Source organism: Ischnura elegans, chromosome 5 (assembly GCF_921293095.1).
Source record: "Ischnura elegans chromosome 5, ioIscEleg1.1, whole genome shotgun sequence".
Classification (NCBI taxonomy): Eukaryota; Metazoa; Arthropoda; class Insecta; order Odonata; family Coenagrionidae; genus Ischnura; species Ischnura elegans.
This window is the reverse complement of record NC_060250.1, coordinates 66,425,650-66,447,081: the sequence shown is the minus strand read 5'-3', so window position 1 is coordinate 66,447,081 and position 21,432 is coordinate 66,425,650. Positions and strand designations below refer to the sequence as shown.

Here is a 21,432-nt window from a genome sequence, read left to right as displayed (position 1 = left end):
GTTTTTATTTCTTATGTGAAGGAACTGACTTGAAAATGTCATAGTCACCTTGGCTATGTTTTTTATATGTTGCAGTAGTTGTGGTTTAGAAGAAACCTTACCAAATAAATGAAATTAAAAAAAAATACTCTTGGATTCATTGATATACTGTTATTTTTTCTTATTTCACCAACATTGTTGTATGCTAATACCAAACTCAAGTAGTTATAATTGGACGAAATTTTATTTAACGCAAATGAGTGCTTAGTGTTAGAGTAAAGACTAATTTTCGCTCATAGGGAATCTTTTTGTGAAGTAGGTAACATTAAAATCGAAGGGGCAACGTGCCTCGACGAGACCAATGCCGCGAAGTCGGTGGTGAGGAGCAATATCGCCGGGCCCTGCGGTGGTGGTGGAGGTTTCGGAGGAGCCGGCCGGGCTATTTCCGCAGTCTGTCGGGCGGCGCGCCCACGCGGTTCGCCCCCCAGGGTGCGTGGCGAAATGTTCGTCTCGTGGCTCCGTCCGCTTTCTTGCATCAATTTTCATACATCCGGGTTAAGGGGTAGGGTGTGGTGTAAGGAATAACGCTTGCGACTGTCGTCCCCCATTTAGTCTCCAAACGTTATGTTTTGTCTTCGCGTTTCAGTCCACGGTAACACTTCTGATATATTGTACCATATCCCGTACTTAATTAATTTCGATAAACTCATACTTCTGCTGGAATGATTTACTTCAAAGGTATATTATCTGCGAGAAACGTGCGAGTTAGAGGATTTTTTTTCCTTTTTGAAAGCGTTAGACATATTTAAACTCGGTTTTAGGAATGTACTGTGTTCTCGTAATCAGCTGCGTTCCATTAGTTTGTAATGGTTAGATGAGTTCGTCTAGTTGGGATAAACGATTTGGACCCGTTAAGGTGTATGTTAAGTACAAATATTATGTCGATAACATCGGATAGAAACAATGTAGCCAAGAGTTATTACATACTGTATTCCCATATTCTTATCCTTTTACGACACTAAAAACTAATTTAGTTTGATTCCTGCTACAGGTGTGACTGCATTAGTTTACGGGGTTTTGAGTTAGGCTTATAAATTGACGACGTGATGAATTAAAATTCGTCTTTAATACTATTGGAAAGAGAATTACATAATTATGCTTCTAATTTGAACTCCTTTTACAGGCGTGAGTATTTATAATTAGAAATTGAGAATTGTCAAGACGCTACAACCGGAGAAAGGCTTTTACGCTTTTGATTTCAAGAGGTCCAACTGTTATGGAAGGTGGATATCTTTACGGATTAATTTAGGTATTTCCCGTGGTATTGAAGTCTTACCATCTCACGATAATTTTGAGTTGTATTCGATTTTATTGAATTAATCACTGACGCATTTTTGGCACATAACATATTGATGGTGAACCTACATGATTAGGATCGTTTTCCGCCCTGAAGTGCATGTATCATTGGAGCTATGGTTTTCTGTAAAAGGGACATATGTGGCTGAATCCAGTTTTTGCTTTGTAACGCAGCTCACTTTTCTTCAATTAGGTACTAGCGTCATTTACAGATGGAGGAGTCGTCATTTTTATTAACATGCGACAGCGTTATATATTTGGATGGTCTGAACCGATCGAATGCACTGATTACAAGTGCATGTTCAAGTACTGAAAACGCAAGAGTCGCAATATAAATTTAAATTTGGAAAAAAAGGGCTAACATTTATTTTTTTAGCTGCGATTCCATTCAAAATCCAAGTACGATTTTGAAATCAATGGATTTGGTTCACCCTATCATTGACGCTCTCTACTTCATCCTGAATGGTGGGTGGATTTGCCTTAACCAACCAAACGGTAAATACTACATCGCCGATATTTTTTGCCTTCATTGTGACATTGCTTTCTCACTGCTCGTCACCAACCGAACCACCTCCGCCTCTCATTCACTATCAACCTTCCGCCCTCCCTCTTTTTCCCCTCCTCTCCCTTGCTAGATGTATTTCGGCCCATTTTCACCGTGAGCCCTTCTTCCCTGCTCTGTAGTTTTCCTTCCCCTTCGTCCAATTTTGTTCTATTTTCATTTCCGCGGCGATGGTGAAGCGCTGTCTGAGAATGTCTTGCGGCGCCTTCCCAAGTTGAATGACTGGAAATATTTTAAGCGTTGTGAATGGAGAATGTGGCGTACTTCGTTTAGTCTTCGGTGTCGAAATAGTTGCCGCGTCTGAGACGCCCGAAGTGTATACCGTTTTATTTTTCGCTTCCTTTCTTACCTCCCCCGTTTCGTTTGGTCTTTGCCGTCTGTGGCTTCAGTTTCCGCCGGAGGAGGGGCGGTACATCGAATGAAATGATAGCGCCTACATCCTTTTGTCGATCTTTGGTTGAAAAGGAAAAAACTGCATGCGGACGATCTTGAGCACCGATCCAAACTGCCGAATGGTATTTTCGCGGAGCGGAAAAATCTTTCATTTCCCTGTATCGCCTCTTATTGATGGAAAATGTGCGGGTTTTGTAACTCGGGATAGTTATTCCAAATGGAAAGGTACTCTGATACTGCTCCGTAATCATTACCGTTAGATATTTGTTACACAATCACTAGATGCGAAGTAACGCGGGTTGCATTAAATAAATTCTTGATATTACCTATGAATTGAGTTTTCAGATTTTCGGGTTATCGATTAAAAATAAAAAGTAAGGATTATTTGTGCAGACGGGAATGTTTCCGAAACGCAGTAATTAATAGTGAGAGATTACAGAGGCTGAAACTTCACTATTTCTTCATTGATCAGCTTTTCTGATGGATTCCTCCATCTTTCTACTGGATTACTATTTGCTCTCCCGTGCCTCTTGGATCATGACCGGCACATTTCCCACGATGGCTTCAGTTCGTCAGGATAAGCCGGGGATTCCTGTGTGTTCATTCATTTTTTCTGTGTGCACTGAGGGTTGCTTCCCTTTTCGTGATGATGCATCGGCGGAACCTTTGAAGGTCGTCGAAACGGGGGAGAAAAAAGTTCTTTCCATGAGACGGGATAGGTTGTCGCAAATCGAACTCATAAATTCCGATTGATGTTTTTTTAGCCATCGCTTGTGAGTACATCGATGTAACTACCTTCACGTACGATTACTGCTATCCCTTAATTAATTTAACGTATACTATTCCGTTTTGGTTATCATGTGAAACAAACTGAACTCATCCGTTTCCAAGAATTCTCTTGATCGAGAAATAAAAGAGTTTTACTAAGTGCATCTCGAGTCAAATAACCTATTTCATTTATGAATTGGAAAATAATGTGGCGAAAATTATTCTATAGGATGTCTGGGATATCAGTAGAATACATAAACTCAAATTACGTGTATGACGGAGGCTTTGGGTGGATTCAGTATTGTGTGAAGTGGGTTATTGTTTTAAATGAGTTGAATACACTAGATCACGCTTACAATCCGGTTCAATATGTTGTAATTATATCTAATGTTGAAATTTTGAATAAGAACGTTAGTTTCAGCTATGAATCAATTATATATTCATATTCTTTTGAAGGAGGCGATTTAAAATTTGTTTTTTCATGTCCGTGGACAGCATGGCATCACAAGCGGTAAGTCCATTAATGATATTGTGACGGTACTTCGATCCTCGATTGCTAGAGGTATCAGAGGTATGATCGACCAGGTCCTATATTTACACAGTCATAGTGTCAGTTTTTTTCTATTTCCAAGTAGCTTCCGAAATTTTGGATATAGCGAATTAAATAATGACTCATCGTCTTAAAAGTATCCAAGAACCCGACTATGGAAAAGGCACTCTCAGGGAATTTTCGTTTAAGAAAGTAAGCGTCTATGGAATCCTGAATCTTCCACAAAAAGTCAACAGGCTTTAAATTTTTGTTTGCTTTGTAATAATTTCAAGTTGAAATCTGTGAAAAAATTTTCCCTGGAACCTTTAATTCTGTGTTATATTCTGTGGTCGCTGGTGGAGTGAATGGCATTCCCCTCTCCTATTGCAACCCGCCCTGGGGAAGGATAGTGATTATTTGAGTTTCACTCATCGAAATCGGGTTCTGGTAAGACTTTGACTCGATGCGAAGCGAGAGAGTTAGTTTCTCTCGTAGGTACTTCGCAGGGAAAGCCTTCGGTCGTAGACCCTGAGGATATTTCTTTTATACATACGTCTAGCGATCGTTAGTACTATACCCTCATTGCTAAATTTTATTTCTCCTTTTCATTTAGCCGTGATCCGTGTTTACAGGGAACATATTGTTGGTAAGGTTTCGAACGTCCATTCCAAGAGTGTTTTTTACTTGACACCATCACGTTAACTAATTTTCGCCTAGCCCCTAACCGGCGACCTATCTGGCATGGGTACTGGTTTTCAAGTTACTTCTCTTGCACTCTTCTTTGAACTTCTGCATTACTCGCACGTTCTCTCCATTTGATCTTCGTCATTTTTCTACACCAAATTACCATTCTAAGATAATTATAATTAATAAGTAGAATCGCTGCCGGAAGTCGATTGAAGACTGCGCAGCTATTGGGAGTAATTGAGAATTAAGGCCAGTTTATAAATGAAAATGCTAAAAATATAAATAAGGATTAACGAAAGAATTTGTTTCCCAGCTTCGGGGTTTCCATAGAAAAAATATTAAATACATTTTATGTATTTGTTATTTAATTTATTTATTAATATAATTTTCATTTTAATCACTAGTACTTCATAGTATTTATTCACCTAAGGAATAAACTGGAGATGAAAATCAATGCGGTCGTGTATATTCCCATAGCATTAAGGAAGAGTTTGCGATCATAGGGAAGAATATATTTGTGTATATATTACTAAAATCGGTATCAACATTTACATATGACGTAAATCATATAATTGGACAAAATATCTCATTTTCACGTACGGCATAACTATTAAAATTCTGATTCGGAAAAAGCTCTTTATGGAGTTTTTAAATATCAGCATGTATTCATTCTTCGTGGTGGTCTCAGTTCTTCTCGTCACCTTCCCTAATATACCCAATTTTCCTTCTTTTACTCTAATTTTATAATATATTGCTACTTAGGCTACAAGTTTCGGTAGTTTCATTTTCTACGGAAATTTTCAGTGACAGCCATGTAGAATGTATAAAATATCCATCTGAGAAGCGATCGGGCGATGATTTGGTAAACGTATTCACATTCGTTATTTTTTTATTGTTATTTCGCTGAATCATGGGTAAATGCTGGTGGACATCTTCGGTGATAGAACGTTAGTGTTTTTTGTCTGGTGGAAGGCGTCGCTGCCAGCACCTTGAACTTGCTCTTGTTTCGAGGTTATCGTCTTTCGTATCAACTGCCTACTCGAGCGCCTTAAATAATTCAGTGGAGATGAAAGCTCAATAATAAATCGAATGGCGGACGCGTTTTTGTAATTAATGTCCGTCTCATTACAAACAATACTTCTATTATTTCTATTATACAATCTCCATGCAGATCCAAGCTCCATAGGCTCCCTTAGTTTTTTGAAACGCCCGACTTGTGTTAAGTCTAGACCGTATGTTTTTGCGCCGGTATGTCATTCTACGAAAGAGCGTAATTTGCAATTCCTGTAATCCTAAGAAAAATAATATTATGGGTCGATGCATTCATAAGCAGATGTCCCCGGCAGGTAGAGGATTCTCAATATAATTTCCTGCGTTAATGTTACTTGCGATCACTTGGGTTACTTTAACTTAGGTATTGTGTAGTGTGCAGTATTTTATTTTTTCATAGTTAAACATGGGCCTCCTTTATCGTTCAAGCATTTATTATGGAATCGAAAAACTCTCTAGAGATACGAAAATACAAAAAAATAAACGAAAAGTCGAGTTAGACTCACTTCGCATCTTTTTTTCTGAGCTCTGGACATCGCGCGGACGAGTGAAGTTCATGAATATTGTATATTCATATCATTTATAAATATACTAGAGCCATATTCTCTTTCGTCTTCGTAATCCATGGTTGTCACTCCTTGGCTTAATACTTCCGTCATTGGCGTGATAATTGCATGACCATGTCGTTGCTGTTGTACATTTTCGTTGTCATTTCTCTCCATGTACCAATATTGATTCGGGGCAATATTCGTAGTAGATATATGGATCCCTCATTATCTACCTCTCTTTCGGTGAAGTGGACAGGGAACTGGTTGAGTTATTAGTATTACAGATGATGGGCTGGTGCCTAGATGATTTATTAGCTATTAATGTTATATTTGAAAATGGGGTTTTCCTGTGAGTCTTCGGTAAGCTGACGGAAGTACAAGCTGGAGTGCACCCCTGCTAGTTTTGAATAGTGAGTGATTTGTCATTTAGTGGAACTTGTATGGAGAAATTTCATTAATTTTCAGCAGCCTGGGGGGGGGGGGGGGGATGCTGCTGAGGAGGCACCCTTGTAATTAATGGCCACTCTTTGAATAGTACCTTCATTATTTGTGCAGTTGTCAATGAAATATTGAATCATAATTTCTTTCAGCGATGTTCAGTATATTAAGGGAGAAATGTCGATGACCCTATGATGCTTTTGCAATCTTTTCCGAAACTATTCAAATTCGTTCTCTCTGATTAATAAATCTCGTGAGAATGGGGGTCTCTATCGACTGGAGTGCTGTATTTCTAATTTCAGCTTCCTAAACCCTGTGTGTTATCCGTTCGGGTGGTAAGCCATAGACTCCCAATCAGATGTAGACTATTATTTTTGGCTCTTTAAGTCTCTTTATCAACTAGAGGCGTGGGTTTATTTCGCTTTATGGATGTAGTATACATACACCTTAGAAGATTTCTGATAGCATTGAAGGTGGTATCTCGGAATTTCTCTTTCGTATTCTTTTAACATTCCTTCAATTATTAATTAGTGGTTCATATTATTTAAATGCTAGTTGATTAATTTCATACGTCGGCAATATACATTGTAGCGTGAAATTTGTTTCTTTTTGCGAGGAGACAATTTCATGAGATTGAATAGTGTTTCGTAGGAAATCGTGGACAAAGTTGCATCACTTGATAATGGAGGTTGGTTTGCGATCGAAACTCCAATTGAATGATTTTTAAGTTTTTGCTCTTTTTTTATTCTTCCAATCCAAATTCGCTTCCCTATTCCATCCATGAAGCTGTATTGCCTTTCACTGTTTAAAATCAATAGCCGGCGAGTGAAAGGAGTAAGCGCCATAAGCTCACGCGACGGCTCTCAAGTAGAGCAGAGAAAGAGGTGCACGGGTGGGGAATCTCATAGAATAGTGGGCTCCCGTGTGATAAGTGTTCCTGACTGTATGCAACGTGTGGATGGGATGAGTCTGTGCGGTGCCGGGCCCATCCCCGCAAGCGATTCGACCCTGCCTTGGGCGACTATATCCTTGCGTGCGTGCGGCCGTGATTAATTCACGTCTCCTTTAAAACCACCACCACCACTGCTGCATCCTCCATCACTACGCAGAATCCCCGCTCTCTCGCGTTCACCTTCCCGCCCCGAAACGTAGAGCGCGCTACGGCGAGGGGATGTCGTCAGGTAATCGACCTTTGGATGCTCGCCAGGAAAGCGGAATGAAGAATCTAACTGGGGTCGGTCGGTCGGGTTGGTTGGTTGGTTGGTTGAACTGTGGCGGGGAAAACGGAAGGGTGGGAAACTCCCACCTACCCTTCTCTAGCTTTTTAACCCTCTGGATATGACGGCGGAAGCCGTGGAATGGCACGGTCGAGGCAAAGGGAGGTGCCTTGATGAAAATCCTGTGTGGTTTAATGCCGTAGTACTCCTCTCGCTTTTTTTTACGTCGACTTTCCTCCCGCTTGCCGTAGTGTCCGGGATGCAGGGGCCGGGAGGAGGTGGTGTGGCGTATTGATCGGGGTCTCTTCCCTCTTTCCCCTCCTCTCTCCCGCTGCTGCGTGCGGGTGGGAGGAGAGAGAGTTCCCCCGCTCTTGCCTTGCTTTCCCCCACGCGCTCCCCTCGCGCGTCCCCCTGCCGCTTCTTCGGCGCCTACCCTCTCCTCCCCCCGCCATCTCACTCGCCCGCCTCTCAATGAACGTACTCACTCCGGCGTCGGCGGCGTCGCCAATGAATGGGGGGGGAGTGAGGGCAGTGGAGAGCCCCCGTACTCTCCCGCAGCGGAGGCGAGCTAGGACGTAGCACTCTCGCTTTCGTCGGGCCTTTCACACATACCGCACTTTGGGCGAGTGCCCCCCTCTCCTCCTTGCTCCGATTGTGTGCCGCGCGCCGTGGTATCGGCCCCGTACACTCCCGATGGCAGGAAGACTAGCGGGTGGGCGTGTACCGTCCGTCTCGACGGTTGTGGTGGTGATGGGCTGGGCGAGACGTTCAGTGCTGTACGTTCAGGGCCTGCTTTTTGCCTTGACTCATTCCATGGCTGTGTGGCACGTCCGAGCCATGGCTCCGTCCCCAGTTATATGGATCGTGGGACTACTGCCCTTTAGCCTTTCGAAATTATTCACGATTTCCGTGACCCTGTGTATTTATTTCCTTAGGATCTATGTCTTCGAACAAGTCTTCAACTATTTTACGACATATTTTGAACTGTTTTGCGATACTTTTGGAGTTGGATGTCGACTAGTTATGGACCATTTTCCGACAACTTCTGAATTCTTTTTATACAAGGTTTGCACTATTAATTGAAGGTGCTTGCTGCCTGTGTTTACTCATCTTCCATGGCTATAATCAATTCTGGTTATAACATTATGGCTGAATTATTCCAAGTTTTCTAAAATTCATCCACTTTCTTCCATTGCAGATTCCCAACTGAGGACAGACATGATGGTCCAAGTGCCACAGATAGCATATCTTTGCTATGAAGTTGCAGGCCAACTGGCTGGGGTTGTGGAAGGTCACCTGCTGCCATTGGTGATTAAAACCCTCACAGACATTGAAGAATCGGTATGTGAGATTAATTGGGTATCATTTTTTCCATTGGTTATATCTATTGGAATGTGATTACTTAACTTCTCAATTGTGCCTACATAAGTCCTTATTGTTCATATTAAATGCCTTCATGTCATGTTTTGTACTTTGACTCGGATATTATTAAATAAGAATTATTTTGCTGAATTCTGTTCACTTCATACTGGAATAATGTGTATGATTTGTTGGAAGTCCTCGTCACAGTCATTTTTTCAAAGGGGAAGTTAAACTTTTAAAGTCTTGTCTTTTCTATTGGCGATCATCTTGTGTGTTCATTTACAGAAATAGGAGTCATTCCATTGTAAATTAATGCCTAAAATGTGACAAAACTATCTTGTTTTTATTTAGGTTCGAAAGACTGCTCAAACTGCTTTAATACTACTGATGGAACAGAATCTAGTCACATGTGAAGCAATTGAAGACCAAGTTTGCCCAGTAGTGTTGATGCTTGCAGATATGGGAACCTTGACTGACTACCACTCAAATGCTGTTATGGTGAGTCATTATTTTTACACTCCCATCATTTATTTAATTGGTTGTGCTTCTCCGTGATATTGTGATGTTTTGTCATTTATTTTGAAACGCCAAAGTCAACTTCAATATTTATATGTGTATCTGGAATTATTATACTATTTCACTTTTCTTTTCAATGAAATGTTGTCCCTTCAAATTTATATGAAACAGAAGACTCTTGTTTTGTGATAACAATCAGTCGAGCTGCTGTCAATTTAAGTACCTACTACATTTTTGTAATCACATTTGGAAGGAATGTAATTAAGTGAAATATAGTGTATTCATATTTTATTTGACTTTTGTTTACTACTGTGTTGCAATAGGAAAATTTATTTCAGTCTCACGCTATTACCTGTACTATGCAATAGCTTGGCATTTTTTATATGATGTGATGTAGTGAGATAATTAATATCTCTTGTTCTCAAAACTAGCCTATGAGACCTATTAGAAATAGGTATTTGTAATTTAGAGTTAGAAGTAGCAAATGGAAATACATCAACAACATATTGGATATTAGATAGTTGTCTGTTTCAGTTATCTCTGAGAGAATTGAGTGGTTGGAAAGCATTGTTGATAATATTATCAGGTGAGACTACTTGAACTACTTGCTGAGCTATTCTCAACAAAAGTTTTTCCTCACTAGCTCGTTCTTTTCATATCTAATATATGCTGTCTGAAAATTCTTTCAATGTTCACACTTTTCATCATCATTCAATGGATTGTTTCATTGGCATGATATTTCAAAGAAAGCCTTTATCTACGTAACCCAAATGTGATCCTGACCTTGCTATGAAAGTATTTTATTTTATAGGAGGTAATATATCCCAGCAATAATCATTATTAGTCATAATAATAGCAAAAAAAAAAGCTTGAAGTTACAAATTATATATTTTAGCCTTGAAAAATATATAGTCTTACTGGTAAATAAGGCTTAAGAAGCTGGATGAATTATAGGTTAAAATAGTTAGGGATATTTGAAAATTAAAATAGCGAACAAAATTGATGCAGATTCAATAGTGAATCTATCGCATTACAGGAGTCTACTGTTAGTGCATTTACCCATTACGAATGTTTGATGTATTTTTATAGAAATTCTCTTTTATCGCTATCTAAATTTCATCAATGTCCATGGATGTTGTTGCTGTGTGAAAGACATGGGTAGTGAGATGTTTTTTTTAAATCGTCTCACTACCTTGTCTTTCATGTAGCTTCTAACATCTCACTTCTGTTGATGTATCTTGAAAAATCAGTTCGCCGTTATCTTATGCCTCAAGAAAAAGTTATTAGTAAATTGAGGTGGAGTTTTTGGCATCAAAGCTGGTTTGTCATAGCTCAATTGAAGTTTACTATCACAGCCAGCTTTGATGAGCAAAGGCTCACCCTACTGCATCATATCAAGAAAAACACACCTGTCAAGAAGTGCTGAGAGACCAGAAATGGAGTTTGGAGTTTTGATATATTGTCTGCTTGCCATGTCGTCAAAGTGGCAGTGAGATGTTGAGACTGTCATATCACAGCCACTTTGATGAGCTTGGGGTCAGATGTAATCATCAGGAGAGCCATTGGTGTGGTCAAGCAATGTGGAGGAAGGAAACAAGGAGAATTACAATTATAACATTGGCTACCAATTGGTCTGCCCGTCAAAATGGCTGTGGTGTGTAGAATTCTACTCATATCACAGCCATTTTTGACGAGTTGGACCATAGGAGAGTTTCATCAGTCAGGAATCATCATGCTGTATCCACAGGTACTACTGAAGATGCTGATCTTCTTGCCTCTCACAAAGTGGCTGTTATATGTCATTAAATATGTATCATATCACAGCCAGCTTTGATGAGCGGTGGGTAGCTTAGATGCTTATTTCAACAATGATTGCAAGGAGTATTATAATCCAAGGTAACTTTTTGATTTCTTCAGTTATTATTGTAACTGCTTATATTATTCTAGTGGGAATGTGACAATGAGGACTGTGTCGTTGCACTCGTCAAAGTGGCTGTGATGTGTATATTTGTCTTCCATATCACAGCCAGCTTTGATGAGCGTAAAGACACTTGTACGCTGGTTCATCTCTGCTTAATTTGGCTGGGTAATAAAATATTTTACTCTTTTATTTATTCCTGTTCTATGGTTCTCTTTTTGTTGTTTTATTTCACTTTCTCTATTTGTGATGATTAGTAATTGTTTATTTTTATTTCCCCCATTACCACCTATGTCTCAAGCTTATGAGCAAGATAGCTCCCTTGATTGGACGGGAAAAAGCAATGCAGCTCTTTTTAGACCATTTTGTGACGCTCTGTTCGGACCAAGCCATATTTGTCCGCACTGTGTGTGCTGCTAATATTGGAGACTTTTGTACGTTGATGGGAACTGAGGTCACTGAGCATGTTCTGGTATGTTACTTTATTGCCGTACATAATAAAATTTTGTTTTTTATTTTGTGGTTTTTAGTAGTTAAATAATGATGAATGTGTACTGTGCTTTGTTTTATCATAGATAAGAATTTTTTTATTCAATGGCATAGTTACTTATACTTCTGTCTGATAATTTTTTGTAGTTGCCATGTTTCGTGCAGCTATGCAAGGATGGAATCTGGGGAGTGCGGAAAGAATGTGCCAATGTGTTCCTGTCCGTATCTTGTGTGGTGACTCTGGAGACACGAAAGAATGTTCTTGCCCCAATTTTTGTGGAATTATTAAGAGATCAGTCAAGATGGGTGAAAGTTGCTGCATATCACTCTTTGGGTCCTTTTATATGGACATTTGCTCCTGACTCAATTAGGAGTCAGGAGCCGAATTCGCCATCAAATTACCCCGATACTCCACGCTCATCTCGTTCTTCTAAGAAGACATCACGATCAAGGTACAAATATGTTCAAATTAATCTTTTAAAATGTTGGTGTTACATTCATGTGCAAAAAATTTAAACAGCGAGGTCATCATTGAGACTTATTCATTCAATGAATGCAATAAATATGAGAAAGAGCATTTAAATCTGTACAAGCATTATGACCAGCTGTATTAGAGAATTATATCATCCCTTAATCAGATAGACCTTTTTTCAGGGGAGAGTTATGGATAATTTTTTAAATTTTGACTTATTCTGACAATTTTTTGCTTCATTACGAAAAGATATTGTAAATAAAATAATCAATTATTGAAACCTTGATGGTTACAGTGAGAAGAAAGAGGATTCCTCTCCTGAAACCAGCGATGAAAGAGGTGTAAGTGGAAATGCTTCTGGTGTCGAGTCAGTGAGTGGGGGAGATTCCTCGACAGTTGAGGCTGTGGATCCAGAAAATGATTTCAACACCTTCCTGTATTGGAGGTGGCCAATACCAGAAGTCGGTCCAGATGCAAGTTTAGGAAGCTCACCCGAGTCAGGAAAAGCTCTTAGCACACCTACGCCTCTAATGGCAGTGGCATCTGTATCGGCTGAATCATCAGTTGTGTCTTCTACTGGTGCTGAAGACCCCTCTTCTGTGGACCGTGATAAAATGGTAAGATGAGATACCACTTAACTCTACAAATTTTTTGCTTTGTAATCAACAAGCAACAATGGATGTCATGAAATATCCCCTAGATCATGCCTGATACTTGTTTAAAATAATTTTCTTTACCCCTAAATAGTATTGCATGGAAAATTTTGCCAGAATGCTAAATAATTTGTAAATTAACTCATTAAGACTATCAAGAAAGCTGTTAAATGTCAAAATTGAGCTATTGGTTGGAGGCATATTGCACGACTCAATCTTTCTAGTGTTTCAAAATTGTTACTAGTTCCATTAATGTTTTCTCAAGCCTTAGTTCAGCCACTTGCTGTCCTTGCTAAAAATGGTAATGATGAATATGTTTCATTGGTGTAATTATTACGGATGGGAAATTGAAATGGCTCAAAATTAATGAATTGGAAGGTCACCAAGCATTCATGAAAACTGTTTGACTATGTATAGCCAGTTTTTGTTCGTATCTGTGCTGTTATACCATTAAAAGTTGTTTTATTCGATGAATGATAATTCGAATGATTGTGTGTATTGACGGCAAATTTGGCAAATTTTCCTTCATTGTCATGATCATGTGAATGTAATTTGAGCATGCTCTGATTATGCTTGTATGATTCCTTGACTGATTGCAAGGACTGATGTACAGCATCCATTGTGTGATCTGCTTCACCTTGGAATTTTTATACCACATTATACAATTTTGAAAGGTCATTGAGCCCCAATGACAGCACATGTATTCAATATATGCTTTGAGAGAATGCAAATTTATGCAGAGCAACTCGCTAGGTTGGGTCATTCGGCAAAACCATAAGTGGTTTTCAGAGTTTTCCAGGGTGACTGGATCATATTTCATATAAATATTCATCAAACTATTAAATATGCTTAGAACCCAAAATTTTGGAATTAAGAGTCCCATAAAATGACTTAATCTGTTTATTTGGTGAGTTCATTTCGACAAAAATAGCACTTCTATCATGCTGGTCCACCATTATTGCCAAAATATTGCATAACTTCAATCAGTCAAGAGGCAAACCTCTGAATCTAACCCATGAATGCCACAATAAATTTTTTCCACTTGCATCGATAGTTCAACAATATTTAATATTCTGAGATGACTAATTTAGGTACCTAGACCAACCTTGAGCTGCAATTTCACGAAAGTTTCTAGAGATCATTTGCAACCTTGCAGACTTACTTTCGGCTACAGAAATTAGCTGGTAGCAAGCATTGAGTTCAGTGGTGGAAAGGAAGCAGCCCATTTTCTCTGAAATAGAGCAGGTCCTTTACTTTTTTCCTTTTACAGTAACTTGATTACGTTATTCTGTAGCACACTCAAGAAATTTATTTGGCTATGTTGCGGAGCGCTATGCCTCGCCCAACGCCTCGCCAAACTGCACCCCACACATTAAAACTGTTAAATAAAATGGCAACCACTCTTTGACCTTAGTAGGCCTTCTCTCTAAGGTTATTTTCAGTTTTTTTTTCTGCTGTGGGATGGTAAGATTTTTCTGTGCAAGACTCTGCTTGCAGTTTTCCCCAAATTGTGTTTGCTTACTTTCTAATTTATTGATTGGAATTGGAAAGGGCTTTGAATAGCCATTTAAAGGATGGGTTTCCTTCAGGTCATTTACCACACTGTACCTTGAAGCTATCATCATGGTTACAACACCTTATTACTTCGTTTCGATTTCCTGGTATCGACTGATTTTCTGGTATCCATTACCTACCGTTTTCATCCATTTCGTGACTTCTGTATGTTAGACCCACTGAATTGGTCTAAGCCAGCTGTTCCCAACTGGTGGTATGTGTACCCCTTGAGGCTTGAGGGAATGCAATGAAGCAGTTGGAGTTGTGCCAAAAATAATCTGTAATGGCAGACACCAGAAAGTATGTATCTCTTAACCAGGAAATGTGTACATATAAAAAATGTGCACGTTACATTTTTGGGGTTGCAATATTAGTTATATCATAGAGTAAGTATATATAAAGGGCTCACCGCACGTACAAAAATCTTATACATTTTTGATGTAGCTCTGGAACAATTTATCAGATGTCGAGGAACAATTTTTTGCCATTTTTTTTTTTTTAATGCGCTTGTTCCGCAACTCCAAAAATATATTCTGAACTAGAAAGGGTAGCTACGTTTAGTGGAGACAATGGTTTGTCGATTTTGTTTGTAACAATTGTTATAAAAAATATTTCCTCAAATTTCATCTAGTAATTTGACTTCAGAGTTTATATTCCTAATCCATTTGCCGCTAGACTGTTCTTAGTATTAAGTTGAAACTTGCAGGAAATGTTAATTGTGCATATTTTTCCATACTGGTAAACTTTAATTTGTTCATAACTCAGTTTCAACGTTGCTATGTTTGTTTATATATCTTTTGGACCAAAAATCTGGAATATTGCAGGGTAAAAATCAATCGCCTGCTAACTTTCGTATCTTACGATATAGATCCATATATGCTGCGTATGAAATTTTGATAAAACTCGTAAATTAATTTTTGGCGTAAGAATTGTACCTTTATCTTGATTACAAGGGAAGTTATGAATTTTTATTGACCGCACCTCGTCAGTCTTTCCTTACTGGCCTGAGTCTGTGCTGAAAGATCCCACCTCCCAAGAAGACAGTTTTGCCATTAGATAGGTTGGTGAGGTGAGGCTGTTGTTCTGTCAAGGAAGAGATTTTCTGTGAGGGAAGATTTTTTTGCTTCGTTGAACGATCAACATATCGAATGAAATACATTTCCCGTAGTGTGCTTCAGAACTTAAGTTAGGATTTGCCACACTTTGGTGAAGCATTAATGTAATTTACAACAGTAAGTGCCGGAATATGGCAATAAAATAGGAATGCTAGATTTGATCTCTATATTGAAAAATAATGTTGCACAGTTTGCGCTACACTTAAAAACAATGTTGCACTGTTTGCTTTTCACTAACGGTCATACTGCACTGTTCGTTTTCACCATAGTTGGTAACTAAAACTTGAAAAGTATTTGGTAATCAATTCTTAAGCGGGCCGCTGCAAACGAACCGAAGAGGTAAGCGTCAGCAATAGTATTATATTTTTGGGAATAGGGATGGTCGGTGACCTTGATTTGTTTGCTTGATAGCGGGATGAGTAATGGCCCATTCTGTTACCACGTCGAAAATGAAAAGGTTTCTTTCGGCTATACCGGGTTTCTACTTCGGGTTTTACATATGGTGGCAGGGATCATCTAATGTATGATTTTATCTTCCCTTGAGACTTTATTTTGACCATAGTTGTGATAATTGTCGTCGTCAATAATTGACGAGACGCATTATCGCGTGAGTCGGTTTACATTTAGTTGAGGTTCTGAAAAGTAAAACAAATAGCGGCTGCAACTGGGCCCAGGTTCACTCATTGCTTAAATTCTTGCCGTCGGGATATGAATCCCTTCTGCCAGGGCCCGAAAAACGAAATATCCAAAGATGGATTTTACGCAGTGAGCATTTATTCAGCAATATCAAATGGAGTATTTTTAGCATGTTCCGATTGTAAGTTGTTGCGGAACAAGAAAAATATGGCAATTCTTAGCTTTCGATTGTTAAAAATGTTTCCAAGAACCAAATTCTGCAGTCGCCAGTGGAATGCCTTGATCTGCACTCTCTTCCGGCCTATCAGACGAATCGTACACTGATGGGCTGCTGTCATGCAAGTGTGCCAGCTATTATCTGAATCTCAGGCGTTATAAACTCTCTAGATGGCTGTAGTGCACCACAATCAAGAGTGTTAATCACTTACTGCTAGGCTATGACACTAGTTGGTGTATACAAAAGCGTCGCAATACGCATCTGTGGTTAAGATAACACTCATTAGCATTTTATGCGATGTAATACTAACGAGTGGTAAAGGCTAATTTTCAGTGTCGAAATCAGAAAACCAGGCACCTTCAATAAAATAACTGTTGATTAAAAATTGCTGTTATAAATTAGCTGTTAAGAGATATTAATCCTTAATGTATTTCTCAAAAAATGGTGAGCAGACTTGAAGATCTTAAAAATTCAAACCATTTGTGAATGAATGCACGAGGAAATATTACATTTACATCATGTTCATTGCAATTAATTCTTTGGACTTCATAGAAAATTTCATCATAACGGCAATCTATTGCATATGCCCATATGCTGACGACGCTGTCATCTATCGCGAAATTAGTGATCACTCTGACTCCGAAATTCTATCATCGGACTTAAACAACGTTCATTTGTGGAGTCAAGAGTGGGGACTCGAACTCAATCTGAGCAAATGCATGGCGGTTTATTTCTTGCGGAATTCATCCAACACTAACAATGTTTATGCAGTGGATGGCATTAACATAAAGGCAACAGACGAAGTGAAGTACCTGGGAGTTACGATAACCTCGAACCTCACGTGGGGAACACATATAAAGAATATTTGCGGCATAGCCCTGAAGAAATTAGGATTCGTCAAGCGTATTGTGGGAAGATTTTCGGATGAGAAAGTAAAAGAAAGGTGCTATTTCGCTCTCGTCCGACCGCACCTTGAATATGCAGCGAGTGTATGGGATCCAGTGCAGAAAGACTTAATCCGCGAACTGAATAAGATACAAAGGAAGGCTGTGCGTTTCGTCAAAAACCGCTACGGGCGTACAGACAGTGTTACCCAGATGTTAAGCGAATTAGGCTGGGAGGCGTTGGAGACTCGGAGGCTGCGCGCTAGGCTTAGATTGCTTGAACAATTAAGAATGGATATCTTTAAGAGCCACACAGAGAACATAATCTTAGAGCCACACTATATTTCCAGGTCCGACAGAAGCGATAAATTAAGAGATTTTTTTGCCGAACGGATAGATATGGGAATTCGTTTTTCCCCCGAACAATAAAGGACTTTAATAAACGCTTGTCCCAACCTCGTTAGAGCACTTCTTTTTTTTTATAGCTGTGAACGGCTGGTGTCCTAACACCCCCTGCCACACGCCTTTTAGGCGGCTTGCAGGGTATTATGTAGATGTAGATGAACACTTGAAATAGGACACACCTTAGATCGACACATTTCATCCTTTGATTCATTGATTGCCATGAGTTCCTCATACTTACTTCTACACTATTTCATCCAGCAGCTGAGATTCTCTTCCTTTTGTTATCATCAGTTAATTTACTGAGTAAATGCTGGGGTCAGGGCTTGTTTATATCGAAATTCAGAAACGTTTGATAATTAAAATGATTTTTTACTTTGATTTATGTACATAGTCATGTATTCACGTTATAAGATTCAGTTGCATATATTTACTATAAATTTGACAAAATATTAATTTCTTGTTTTGCCTGTTAAGCAACTTGGGACAACCACTTACAACTCCTCCTTATCATAAATTGAAAAAGTAAATTTAGAGTGAGAATTAATTGTTCCTTACATACCTCAGGCTCACATTCCATCTCTAACTTAAGGAACCTCTCTGCTTTTGAAAGCATCGACTTTCTCAATTTCCTTTTATGAGGTGTGTCACAAAATTGATTTCTGAAAATTAACAGCTTTTTTTTACAAATTCTGATAAACCTCTTTTGTGGACACAGCAAACCCTCAGCATCATTAGTTATTCCTGGAAATGTTCTTTCCATAATTAATATTTGACTTCTGTCCTCAATTGTTTTTTTTCCCAGAAAAATTTTTCTCGCAGTTAATGCATCCACTTATAGCCAAGAGTCTTTTAAGGATATATCCAGCGAAGTAAATGATTGAGCAATGATCCAAAGTAAAACATCTTGGTTAACCCTCGAGCGGGCGCGCCTGATGTTTTTACATGACTGGGCACGTGACGTACTTTGCTTACGATATATTAATGTGCATAATGTAAATGCATGCAGTATTTTTCTGATAACACTCTATTTTTGCTAAAATGTATCTTTATTTGTGGAACTTAGTTCAAGCTTGTGCATTTATAAGTGATACAGATATAAAGGTGCACAGGTGGTACCATCAGCGATGTTATCTCTCAAATTTACGAATGTTCCAGTACCGCATTGCGGAAGGCTGTAGTACTTCATCAAAGGAATCATTGTGTCTCGCATAGTATTACACTGCTACATGTAAAACCCCTCCAATGTCCATTCGATATTCGAGCATATCTCCTCTCACAATTTCATCAAAATCTGTGGTGGTCGTGAATACTTCCGTGACCCTATCTAACTGATAGCCTATTCGTTTTGTTTGCGAATATATATTTAAAGGGCCCGGGGACCCCCTGAAAATTCCCTCTCTCTCCTCTTGGCTTTCGGACTGCAATGTTTGAAATGCATGAGACAGTTTCAACACTTATTCACAGCTGTGTGTTGTAAAACTGTTTTCAGTAGTAATGGGGAAAGCCAAGCAGAGAGAAGAAGACGCTGGTCGCCAGGCGAGAAAGAAATCCCTATAGGTGCCCCGATTCCATTTGCTGGGAGGAGTGAGACTATTCTCTCACAATCAGCCAGAGGCAAACATAGTCTCCCCTTCCTTCGATGCTTGGGAGACGGACGGAGAGTTAGGAAGAGGGGAGGAAGGGAAGGGGAGAAATGAGGGACAGGAAGCAACCTTGAACGTGGTCTCTCTCGCCTCTTGCTCGCCACTCCAGGGCCATCTATCTGCTCTTTGAGATTTAAAACTGTTGATACGATTTCCGCCTATGCCGTGAGCCCTCTAGAATATACTTACTCTATGGTTATATACATATAGAGAGGTACAGGAGGAAAAAAAGGGTGGGAACTGCTGGTCTAAGTAATACAAATTATATCAGAGCTCATATATAAACAAAGCATTCTGACTTTCAAAACAGATGTTGCTAGAAATAATATGTATACTTATAGTTACACAACTGCACATAATTTCTACACCGAAAATTTGCCGAATTCATTTACTGTGTAAAGCAGAAGTTTCAAGCTGTCATAAGCATGAATTTCATTTGCATGATCATTCATTGTGTAAAACGGCCTTACTTAATTGGCTTAATTCAATTATCTTGGTTTGTTCGGCAACCTACAAGAGAACCTTGCTCATAAAACTTGAAGCAATACACCACAAAATGATTTATAAGTGAGGAGGTTTCATAACTGAGGTTTTATGTTGTGAAGACATGAAACACTTTTCAATTGTCTGAGTTCAAGTTTGAATTTCTCGGGTGTAGTTTTTATCATGCCTTGCAGTTATTTTTCATTAATCTTGGTGCACATTGTGCTGATGTTCAGTGCAGTAGTGGATTAAGAGGGCCAAGTAATTGAAGAGAAAATAGAAAGTTTGACCTGTTAGTTTTGATATTATAATAACTTGGCCCCTTATTGTGTTATAAAGCTATGACAATGTGTACAATTTTGCTCTGGGTATGGTAAATGTCATTTCATAACCTTTTGTGATTATTTGGCTGTGATGGTTTTCCCTGAGTATTTCTGCCATAAATCTTATTTTTAGTTCTGGTGTATGTTTCGTATTTCATGTACTTTTCTTTTTGGTTTTGTAGGACATCTCATGGAGCCCATCCACCCAGAAAAACTCCTCTCCTAATAGCAGAATGGAACTGAAGTCAAGTGAAAGCAATTTTGAAGAAAAGGATGATGATAAGCCTTCTGTTAGCCTACAGAGTGAGAAGAGTGATGAATTGAAGGAGGAGAATGGGAGAATTGATGAGGAAGCATTTGGTTCCTTTGTTTCACTCTTTGACAGTGTACACAGGACTGACTCGGATGGATTAAGGCAAGAAAAAAGAGGTGGGTCCAGCTGAAAAAATTGTGGTAGCCCTTCACTGTACTGTAGGACTCTAGGAATTGTATGATACTTGGGGAAGTTGACAATTGTAATGTGTAACCACCAAAGAATCAGCTACTTAAATTTATTCCTTTTCTTCATTTTTTTGAAGGAATGGTTGAATGTTATAAATGATTCTTTACTAGTTAACGAAATTTGGCAATTTTTAGCTTGTCGAAAGTATTTAAACCCATGATTTGGGTTAGTGTCTTCCTCTTTAACGAGGATGGCTTGCCGTTAGTCATTATTAGGATTTCTGCCAACTTGTTTTCTTCTCATCTAGGACCTCGAAGTATGTCAATGCATGTAGCAGTGGGAAGAATATCTGTGCAATAATGTCAGAAATTAAATGCATGAAAATGATTTTGTAGGCATAATATCGGTTTTCCTAATGTGGTGCTAAGAGGAAGATAGTGGTTGTATCTTCCCTATTGGTTTGCTTTTTCGAGTTGAATTGAGCTATCTCTGAAATGAAATTAAATCAATATGTACTGAGTAGGTGTAAGTTAGTTACTTAGTAGTGTAAGAGAGAATTTTCAAGCAGGAATGGGAAAAGAATTGAGACATCAAGGAATTAGCTAGGAATTGAGAAAAGAGATGCAGGAAAGCAATTCTAGGATTATTACAATTAAACAATATGGTGCTCTATTTCCTGTACACACTGATCAGAATTCAGGTGCGTCCAAGCTGTAGGACACTAGTAGCTTTTGTTTTGATGCAGATCCTAGATCATGCATATTTTTAGAAATGTTTTTATTTAAATATTCTA

At 38.9% G+C, this 21,432-nt stretch overlaps 1 protein-coding gene across 6 annotated transcripts in view; it reads left to right on the top strand.

Annotated features, from left to right (window-relative positions):
* LOC124159004 (serine/threonine-protein phosphatase 4 regulatory subunit 1-like) overlaps positions 1–21,432 on the top strand; it is a 136,398-nt gene that overhangs the window by 101,853 nt on the left and 13,113 nt on the right. For 5 of the 6 annotated variants that reach the window (XM_046534474.1, XM_046534476.1, XM_046534475.1 and 2 more), the window contains 6 exons: positions 8,726–8,868; positions 9,241–9,387; positions 11,625–11,795; positions 11,960–12,264; positions 12,580–12,901; positions 20,380–20,626. In XM_046534474.1, the coding sequence (XP_046390430.1) occupies positions 8,726–8,868; positions 9,241–9,387; positions 11,625–11,795; positions 11,960–12,264; positions 12,580–12,901; positions 20,380–20,626 (1,335 nt within the window). Of the gene's footprint in view, positions 1–8,242; positions 8,593–8,725; positions 8,869–9,240; positions 9,388–11,624; positions 11,796–11,959; positions 12,265–12,579; positions 12,902–20,379; positions 20,627–21,432 lie in introns of those variants that run through there. The other variant, XM_046534478.1, reaches the window with a different exon arrangement.